Genomic DNA, 11,231 nt, shown 5'->3' on the forward strand with positions numbered 1-11,231 from the left:
TTCCACCCCTAATTGCCCCTCCTTCGACATTTTTTTTTCATTTTTGTCTCAAAATGATCGTTGACTTTCATAAAAGCTTACCGTGAATAATAATTTCAGAAGCCCGGGGAGGCGGAATAATGTTGAAGATTTTAAAAAAGAACTGGAATTTCTGTTTCCGGAAGACAACAAATTAGAGGCGGGGGGGTTGACAATCAAAAATAGATACAAAATCCCAAGGGGTCTAAAGTAGGACCCCTGGAGTATCAATATCCATATTAAGTTTTATAAGAACAGAATTAATAAAATTATTTTTATACAAATAAGTTAGAGATTTTGTTTCTGGAAAATGTTTCTAGTTCAATACCGAGTATTTGGATAAGATGGGATTAATGTAGAAAGTTTAGGGTTTATTTTAGGGGTGTCCAGTGGGAAGCATGAATAAGGAGAGGAAGAAGGAAATAGTTTGAGTTACTAACGCTTGAATATAATCGGACAAGTTAAACTTTGATCGATTCTGTGAAGTTTGCTTATCCATGATATAATCGGTTCTTGCAACTTTGCCATGATAACATCTCACATTTCACTCTAGGTCTCAATATGCAATTTAACTTTGAAGCAATTTTATCAAGTTTTTACTTTCTGTAATTGTAAGCATTTTTCATGAAGTCCCTAATTTGTTAAATTACTTTAGTCTTATTATTATTATTATTATTATTACTGTTATTATTATAAAAATTAATGTCTCAGGCTTAAGATCATTATTTCCCATTATGTCAAAGGCATTGATTGCTAGAGTTGGATTTTATTTGTTTGAATAGTCTGAATGGGGCTGTCTCTTGATACCTTTGGAAATCTGCAAAACACATCAAAATAAATCTAGAATTATTTCCTATACCTTGAATATAAATTAAATGAAACTTAAAATTTAGTAATTAAAGTTTTCTTTCTTTGAAAGCTTTTAAAATAACTTAAAACCTGTAAAATCCTTAGAAATTTGGTAAATTTCTTTGTTAGGAATCTGCATTATCAATAGAGAATAACAGAAATTATTAACGTCTTTTCAGACTAGATGGAGTTATGAATAAAAAATTTAAATTGAAAAAGTTTCTAATGCATAACTCCATGTAATCTGAAAAGACATTAAGACGTTAAGAATTTTTGTTATACTCTAATGATAATATAAATTGCTTGAAAAATTTGAATTGTAACACTTGGCAAAGTAATTCGTGTATTTCTAAAAAAAGGATTCTTTTTTCGATCGCTCTAGTAGCTTAAGGGAAAAGAACCCGACCGGCTATCGTAAGTTCTGTGGTTCGATTCCCAGGAGAGCGAGGGAGATATTTTTTGAGACAAAATTTAATTTAAAAAATTTCTTTACATCGCTTGAAATTGTTTAAATTCGCAAAAATATCAAGAAATATTTATTTCCTAAATTTCTCGAGAAATTAGTTAAAAACCCTTAAAAATTTTGAAACCCTGAGAAATACAATAAAATCCTTATATCTGGCAAACTCCTTAAAAGTCCTAAAAAATTGTTAACTTTATCCATATCTCTTAAAATTGATTGAATCAGTAGAAATCTCTTGAAATATTTAATTTATTCCCTGAAGTTTTCTTGAAAATAATTGAAACCCCTTGAAATATGTAAAATCCCATAAAATCTTTGAAATACTTGGAGCGCCTATAAAATCACTTTTCTTGCATGGAATCCCTTAAACTTGCTTGAAATCGAACGAAATCCCTTCAAAGTTTTGAAAATCCTGGAAATCTTTAAAAGTAGAAGTAGAAATAATTTGCAATCACTTGAATAAAAATTCATTTAAAATTACAATTAATCATTAAAGTTCTCTGTAAAAACCGCTCAAATCCTTAAAAATGTTTGATATCCTTGAAAATCGTTGGACATTCATAAAAATCCTGTAAACATCAGTTAAACGTTTGGAATCGCTAGGAATTCCATGAAATATCTCTCTATACAATTCCTTAAAAAATGTTTCATTCCTTGAAACTTTGTAAAGTCTATTAAAATACCTTCAAATCTGATGGAAATCCTTAAAATATCTTCGAAAATCGTAAAAAGCCTTAAAGCTAAAAATAGAAATAATTTTGGATCTCTTGAATAAAAATTAAATTAAAACTACAATTAGTCATCAAAGTTATCCATAAAAATTGTTTAAAGCCCTAGAAATCTTTGAAATCCCTAGAAATCCTTCAACATTAAAATCTTGTGTACTTTTTTGAAATACCTTAAACTTTATTGAAAAATTTAAAATCCTTAGAGCCCTTACAATTTAGTTGTCTGAAAATCCACTAAAATCTTTAGAAAGCCTAAGACATTTTTTGAAATATCCTGAAAATTTTGAAATCTTCTAAAACTCTTTGGAATCTGTTAAAATAACTTAAAATTTTGTAAAATCTCTTGAAATACTTTTAAATATTTGAAAGTCTGCAAAGTCCATTAAAAAGAAAAACGGGAATCATTTGCAATCCCTAGAAATTCATTGAAATTTTTGAAAATCCCACAAAATTCTTTAAAATCCCATAAAAATTTGGAAATTTCTTGACAAACTTTGGAATCTGTTAAACGTTTTAAAATTTTTAATTATATTAATATTTATTTATACATTGAGGTTATTCATTAAACTCCTATATAAAATCCGTTTAAATAACGGGAAATCTTTGAAATTCCTTGAAATCCTTCGGCTTTAAAAAAATTCTTTAAAATTTTTGTGAAATTCTTTGAAGCCTTCGAAATAGCTAGAGATCTCTTAAAAATTTTTTATAGAAATTCGTTGAAAACTTTGGAAGTCATACCAAATTCATCGGCATCCCTTGAAATTTTTTGAGAATTTTGAAACTCTTCGATAACTTTTAAAATTATTTTAAATCTTAAGAAATTATTTTAAATCATTGAAAATCGGTTAAAATAAAAGGAGAAATCATTTAAAATCCGTCGAATGTAAATGATATTGAACTTCAAATTAGCGATTAAACTTTTCTACAAAAAGCGTTCAGATCCATAAAATTCTTTGAAATCCCTTGAAAACCTTTTGGACATTCGAAAAATCCTTTAAATCTTTTGAAATTCCTTGAAATAATTTAATTTTTCTTGAAACCTGCGGAATGGTTTAAAATCCATTGAAACTTTTTCATAAATCCAGGGAGAGCTTTAAAAATCCAACAAAATTCTTTGAAATCCCTTGCATTTTCAATAATTTCTGGAAACTTTTTAAAATCTATTTAAACATCTTAGAATCTTTGGATATCTTAAATATCAATTAAATTACAAAAGAAAAACATTTGAAATCCCTGGGATAAAAATTATAATAAAATTAGCAATTAAACATTTAAACAAACACCGTTGAAATCTCAAGAAATCTGTGAAATCCCTTGAAATCCTTCGATGTTAAAAAAATTCTTTTAAAATCTTGTGAAATTCTTTGAAACCTTCAGAATGGCTAGAGATCTCTTGAAATTTACTTCTCTAGAAACCCATTAAAATCTTTGGAAGTCATACGAAATTAATTGATATCCCTTGAAGTCCTTGGATATTAAAAAAGGTCCTTTAAATCTTGTGGAATCGTGAAAGCCATTACACTGAAAATAGAAATGATCTAGAATCCTTGAAATAAAAATTAAATTAAAATTACAATGAGTAATTACAGGTTTTTAAAAAACTTGTTCAAATCTCTAGAAATCTCTGAAATCCCTTGAAATCCTTGGACATTACAAAATCCTGTAAATCTTGTAACATTCTTTTAAATACCTTAAACTTCCTTGAAACCTGCCAAATGGCATAAAATTTCTAAAAAGTTTTGAAATCTCTTGAAATCCTTGGACACTAAAAAAAATCTTTTGAAACTTCTTAAAACCTTCGGAATGCCTAGAAATCGCTTGAAATTTAGTTCCCTAGAAATCCATTGAAAGCTTTGAAAATCCTACGAAATTCTTTTACATCTCTTGAAAATTTGGAAGTTTCCAAAAACACATTCGATTCTATTAAAATGCCCTTAAATATTACGAAATGTTTTAAAATTTTTATAAATCTTAAAAATCTATTAGAATAAAACTACATTTTCTTAAATTTCTCAAAAATGTTTTAAATCTTTTAAAACTCTTTGGAATGTTTTAAAATATGTTAAAAATCTTTTTTATAGCTTTAAAATCCTTGGAAATTCTCTAAAACCGCTTGACGAACTTGAAATCTTTCCAGTCTTTTTTATTCCCGTGAAATCCTTTGAAATAATCTTTTCACCGTATTAAGTAGGTAATGCGTGTTTTTTTGTTACTAAAATGGTTTGTTAAGGGATCCTGAATAAAATTCCAATTTTTATAGAAATGACACCCGTGCGTTCCGGAGATATTTTTGAAAGAAGTTCCAAAAATCGTGTTTGCGTAGACTGACCCGTCCCATTGCATTTTAGAGCAAAATGTTCAACATCAAAATTAAACTAAAGGAAATTCTGAAAAAATAGTGCAAAAAAACTTTCTTTATTTAATAGGTGCCGAGCTACAGCCTATAAAGAACCCGGAATTTTTGAAATAAAGAGGTGAAAAAACCCAATTCTTAAGTTTTTATCTGTACTTTGGAACCTGTTAATTTTACGAAAAAATTCCATAAGTTGAGTCTATATGAGCTAAAACATTTGATTTTTTTCTTATTTTACGCAAAATTTAGTCCTTAATTTCTTGACGTTTTTTTGCAGGATATGTACGAAACAAACAGTTTTCAAAACACTTTTTTGGCTATAAATAGCTCAAAATACCAAAAAATTATGTTTCTATAAAGAGTCATAACTCTGGATCTATGAAGACTAGAAAATTATATTTTTTATATTTACTTAGAATTTCCTGCTCTGTAACTTTTTCTTTTGCCCCGCTTATGTAGCTTCACACAGAAGTGAAGTATTTTGAAAATACTGATCACGAGTAATTTGCCCTGAAAAAAGGTAAAAAGCGATCAACTTTGTGAGGCTATAACTTATGACCTGTTGTGGCTAGATCATTGCGTTTTTGTAGAATTACTCGAAATTTCGTGTGCTTCAATTTAACTTTTGAAATTTTTTTCGTAAAATTAACAGGTTCCAAAGAACAGCTACAAACTACAGATTTGGGATTTTTCGGCCCTTTTTCTAAAAAATCCGGGTTCTTTGAAGGACTATAGCTCGGAACCTATTGAATATAGAAGATTTTTTTGCTCTCAATTTTTTCCAGAATTTCCTCTAGTTTAATTTTGATGTTGAAGATTTTGCTCTAAAATGTAATGGGACGGGTCAGTCTACGCAAACACGTTTTTTGAAACTTTTTTCAAAAATATCTTGGGGATGCAGGGGTGTCATTTTTAGAAAACTTAGAATTTTAATCAGGACTCCTCAATAAATCGGTTTAGCAACAAAAAAAAAAAACGCGCATTACCTACTTAATACGGTGTAAAAGTACCAAATGCCTGGACTATAAGAAATTCGTTATAGGAAAGTCATTGTAGCCCTATACTGAATTTCCTATAATATTTTTTCGTAGTGGATTTTTATGGCAATAATACTTGAAACTGACTGATGAGTATGTTTTTTTGTAATATTTTTTTTAGCTGAGTCTACCTCAGAGAAGATAGCACAGGGCGAAAAACAACTAGGGGATCAAATTCGAGCAATTTTAAAACATTATCAACAAGATGATCCCGTGGGACTTCCTGGTGCTCCAGTGCCTGATCCGATGCCAGTACCTGATATGAAACATTCTTTCTCTGTATACACGATGACATTCAAGGAAATTCAAGTATATGGACTTTCGAAATTTCGAATCGAAAATATAAAATCTGAATTAGCACTCATGCAGGTAGGAACAACATCTAACATTTTTATACCTAGATAAAATAAAGTTTTCGATCCAAAGCGATATTTTCTCAGTCTTTTTCTGTCTCTTTCCTCTATCACCTCAATTCCTCTCCCTCTCCCTCTCCCTCTCCCTCTCCCTCTCCCTCTCCCTCTCCCTCTCCCTCTCAATCTCCCTCTCCCTATTCCTCCCCCTCCCCCTCTCCCGTTCCCTCTCCCTCTCCTTAGCTTCTTCTCAAAATTGCATTATACCATGTTTCCGTAATTCTGGCCACACCTTTCCTCTTAATACTCTATTGCACACTATCCATTTACAGTCCCTTAGTTCTTCCGTCCGACATTTTAAGGCTATATTTGGAATCTCACCTGTACCAGTTACCTTGCTATCTTTCATTATTCCTACCACCTTGACTATTCCTTCCCTTGTTACCTCTACTCCCTCTTCTATTTCCGTATCAACATCCATTTCATTATCCTGATTTACTCTTCTCCTTCTGTTTCTCCCTCTATTTAATCTTCCAATCCTCTTTTACCGACCGTGCCTTTTCTACCTCTTCGTCAAACCGATAATTTTCCTCCTGTTCTTTTTTGATCGCCCAACGCAGAGTGCTCCTTTTTTTCTCCTATATTCTTTTTGACAATTTTTTCTTTTCTCCATTTTCTTAATTGTCTTCTCACTTTCTTCACCTTTTGTTTACATTCCTCATCCCATCTACTTCTATTCCCTCCTTCCCTATTCCCTTTTATTCCTTAGACTGTACCTTTCATCTAATAACCAATCTCCTCTCCCTGCTCTTTTTAACTTTTCACCCTTTATCTCCTCATTGTTATTACCTTTTCCTCCTCTAATATCACTATTAGGGAAAAGTAATCCGAATCTATATAATCTTCTACCTCTAGTTTCTCGAACTTCCATTAAAAGGAATTTCTTGAAATCCTCAGAGATTAAACAAAAACATCTTTTATATCTATACAATCTTCTACCTCTAGTTTCTCGAGCTTCCATTAAAGAGCAATTCCATCAAAAAGAATTTCTTGAAATCCTCAGAGATTAACGATTTCTTTCCCTTCTCAGTCAGTACCTTGTCTTTGGATTCTTTCCTCACTCTTCACCCTATTTCCATTCTTATTTATTCCTGGCTTTTCGTATTTAAATCTCTTTCTGTGGTGAGCTTAATATCTTTTTTATTTTCTCCCATTAGCTCCCTTTTATCCTCAGATTTCTCCCACATATCATCGCGCACATGCACTCCCAGTATTTGACACCTCTTTCCTTTTATTATTACCTTATTTAGTATTCATCCAGTGGTGTGGCTAGCCCTGAGGAGACCCTGTACCAAAATTTCTTTGGGGAGGTGCTTTTTAGAAAACATAAACAAAAACTTAATTCATTCATTCTTTTTTGTGGGCCCCTGGATACAGCTGATACGGCGGTTACTACACCCTTGTATTCATCCTTCTGCTTTTCTATCATCTCATACCTATACTCTCCTGTTATATATTTTTCTCTGGCTCCTCTTAATCTGCCTTTTTTATTCTTCCTCTTTGTATTTTAAACCTACCATCTATTAACTCTTGGTAACCTTCCGCCTACACAGCCCCATACAAAATCCGCTGAATCCGAATCCAGGGCCAGGGTGACCTTCATCAGGTCAGGAGCAAAGTCAAATGAAGGTGAAAATAAAGAAAACAATTGGATCAGAGAAAACATCTACTCCCAGAGGTTCTTGGGATCGCTAAATCCGAATCCGGAGTCAGTTTGACCCCATCAGTTCAGAATAAAGGTGAAAATGAGGAAAACCATGGAATTGGAGCAAACCTCTACTCTCTGACGTTTTTGGGGTAGCTGAATTAGAATACGGGGTCAGTTAAAATCCACAGTTTTCTCATTTTTGATTTTGGTACGACGTGTATCACAACCTGATAGGGTAAAAATGACCCTGAATTCGGGTTTAGCGATCTCAAAAACGTTTTAAAGGAGTAGTTCACGCAGATTCAATAGTTTCCTAAATTTTTACATGCACTTGACCTTGATTCTAACCTGATGAGGTCAAACTGACCCCGGATTTGGATTCAGTGATCCCAGAAACTTCTGTGAATAGAGTTTTTTCCCAATCCAATGCTTTTCTTCGATCTAATAGCTTTCTCCGATCCAATAGTTTTCTTCATTTTGACCTTTAACTGAGCTTGATCGTGACCTGGTGGGTTCAAACTGACCCCGGATTGGGCGAACTCAAAAACGTTTAGGTATGGTGGTTTAGCTCAAGTTGCAAATTTCTTTTTGTGGAATTGTGTAACTTTTTTTCATTCCTTTTCATCTAGCCCCACCTGCATCATTACTACCACAACCCATTGTTGCAAATTTCTCATAAATTCCCTATCCTTTCTTTCCAAATTTGCTCCATTCCAGTAACATATCCTCCATTATTTCCTACTTTTCTTGCTTGTCTCTTTTTATTTAAACTATACCTATTTTTCTATTTCGCATTCCTTCCTCTCCTAGTCCTCCATCACCTTAAATTTTAATAATGCTTTCCTTTTTTCGTCCCAATCCCATCATATAACTTCTTTCTGTATTCTCATAAACTGTTAAAAATGTTTCGAAATCTAAAACACTTTCACAAGACTTGTACAATACAAGCACAAGGTAAAATTGCAAACATGATATTGAAATGACGAAATATTAATACATGTATTGTAGGTCTTGTAATTAGCGAAGATGCCGTCCAGCATTCCAATAAATGTATTAAAGCGTTTGTAAGACGAAAATTGTGCACATGGAAATCACAGAATTAATGGAATTTAAGAAATGAACGGAGTTCACCGAATCCAAGGAATTCATTTAATACATAGAATTCAAAAAATTCACTGAAGCCACGGAATTCAAGAAATTCAATGAAATCACGGAATTCAAGGCATTTACTGAAATCAGGAAAATTACGGAATTGCAGAATTCATGGAATTAAAGGAATTCGCGAATTTGATAGCATTCATGGAATTCACGAAATTAATGGAATTGATGGATCTAAAGAAATTCGCAAAATGTATGGAATTCATGAAATTTACGGAATTAACGTAGTTCAAGGAATGCATGGAATTTAAGAAGTTCGCGTAATTCATGGAATTCATGGAATTCACGGAATTGGTAGAATTCAAGCAATTCACGGAATTCATAAATTCACTGAAGCCACGGAATTCAAGAAATTCAATGAAATCACAGAATCCAAGGAATGTACTGAAATCACAAAATTCACGGAATTCATCGAATTTACGGAATTCACCAAATTCACGAAATTTAGAGAATTTACAGACTACGCTTAATTTATTGAATTCACGGAATTCATGACATTCATGGAATTTATCGAATTCGCGGAATTAATGTAACGCCCGGAATTTACGGAATTCGCGTAATAAAAGGAATTAACGAAATTCGAAAAATTCATGAAAATAAAGGAATTCACAACATTTATGGAATTTTCGGAATTCCTGGGATTCTAGAAATTCGCGGAATTCATGGAATTCGCGGAATTTATGGAATTCAAGGAATTCGTTAAAGCCCATTAATTATATATATTCTGTGAATTTCACGACTTTATTGAATTTCATGAATTACTTGGTTTTCGTAAAGTCCATGAATTCCGCAAATTCCTTGAATTTCATGAATTCCTTGAGTACCGTGAATTCTTTGAATTCCATGAATTCATTGGATTCCGTAAATTCTTTAAATTCTGGAAATTTATTGAATTCTCTGAATCTCGCGAATTCAATGTATTCCGTACATACCGTGAATTCCGCTAATTCGACGAAATCCGTGAGTTCCGGGCGTTATATGAATTCTGTGATTTCCTTGAATTCCGTAAATTCTGTAGATTTCACTAATTTCTTACATTTCATGAATTTCATGACTGATTTGAGATGATATGTGAGGTACCATACCAATGCCAGCTTTTCGAAACTACAACAATATGTATTGTAGCGTTACATTCACAGAAAAAACAGAAGATAAACTTTACATCGATTTCCACTGAAAGATTCACTGCAACAAAAATTTAATTTACAGGACAAGCTTTAAAGAAATATTGGTTAAACTTTCTTTTGTTTTTCCATGACAACACATGTGTTTTGAAAAACGCGAAATTGTCTGAATAAAACTTTACCCCCCTAAAACATTTCCTGCAACAAATTTTATCATTAATTTGTTCTAAGTTACGTTTCGGAAATTAACTTCCAATACATGTAGTGGAAGTTTCCAACATAAATTTTTAACAGTGTGCATATCATTAACCCAGGTTCTTCTATCTTTCTTTTTTTCCTCTTTCTCTATTTTTCTTATCTTAAACTGCATATTCCTTTCTTCCCATGCCAAATTATCCTCTATTTTCTCCACTCTTTTATGCAACAAGGAACCAGTTTATGATGACCAATTTTCCGATAAGAAAATCATACGAAATCACGAGTCAAATTACAAAAAATCCTTTAAAAAATTCTTTGGTTGTTTTTCCATACAAATATATTTATTTTAGGTATCAGTCAGGTTGAGTATTGAGACTCTTGATATTCGAGGACTGTACACTTTGTCCACTTGGTTATCGAGATCAGCCGGAAACTTCACTGTCAAGTTGACTGGTGTCATCGTTGAAGGAATTGCAAAACTGGAAGTTGGAACAGATGGAAAATTGCATGCACAAGATATCGATATGGACTTAACTTTCGACAATATCGATATGGATTTCAAAAATCTGGGATTTTTGGGATCCGTTTTCCAAGGAGTTATTAATTCAGTAGGAACGTTCATTTTTGACAGTATCAAACCATTTATACTCAAAGAAGTCAATACTAATATTAGGTAAGTCTGCATTTAATTTATAAAAAAAAACTCTAAAAAAAGAGTTTCGTAGCCTATTGAAACGTTAATTAAGTCGTTCGACCCCCCCCCCAATAATTTCACTTCTCTCACTTAACCTTTTGCCTAATCTTGCCCAACTTCACTTTGTTTACTTCCCCCTCTTCTCGATTGCCCATCTGACAATTTCCTTTCCTTACTTCCCTTTCAAAACACTCACTTTCTCTTCCCCTATTAACCGTACTTCTCCTCATTTTCCCAATTTCATTGACTCATCCACTTCTCATTTCTCCTCACCAATCCTAACTTCTTCTCCCGTCACTTCCTCTTCTTTTTCTACTTCGATTTTCCATCAATTCTCCTACTTGTGCACTCCTCATTTTTCCTACATGCCCCCATTCTTTCACTTCCCATCTCATCATTTTTTCTTTCTTTTCTCTCACTTCCACACTGTAGAAAAAAGAACGACGAACGTATGTATGTATGTATTTAATCTCTCCCTTTTACGGGTTTGAGGGCCACCGCTCCCTGTACATATATTTACAATTCCATCCTTAGTCTAACTTAACTACTAC

At 32.4% G+C, this 11,231-nt stretch overlaps 1 protein-coding gene across 1 annotated transcript in view; it reads left to right on the forward strand.

Annotated features, from left to right (window-relative positions):
- Positions 1 to 11,231, forward strand: part of LOC117177193 — a 45,421-nt gene that overhangs the window by 2,305 nt on the left and 31,885 nt on the right. The window contains exons 2-3 of the mRNA XM_033367726.1: positions 5,570 to 5,817; positions 10,337 to 10,659. Coding sequence (XP_033223617.1) covers positions 5,570 to 5,817; positions 10,337 to 10,659 — 571 coding nt within the window. The remainder of the gene's footprint in view (positions 1 to 5,569; positions 5,818 to 10,336; positions 10,660 to 11,231) is intronic.

This window comes from Belonocnema kinseyi, chromosome 7 (assembly GCF_010883055.1).
Source record: "Belonocnema kinseyi isolate 2016_QV_RU_SX_M_011 chromosome 7, B_treatae_v1, whole genome shotgun sequence".
Taxonomy (NCBI): Eukaryota; Metazoa; Arthropoda; class Insecta; order Hymenoptera; family Cynipidae; genus Belonocnema; species Belonocnema kinseyi.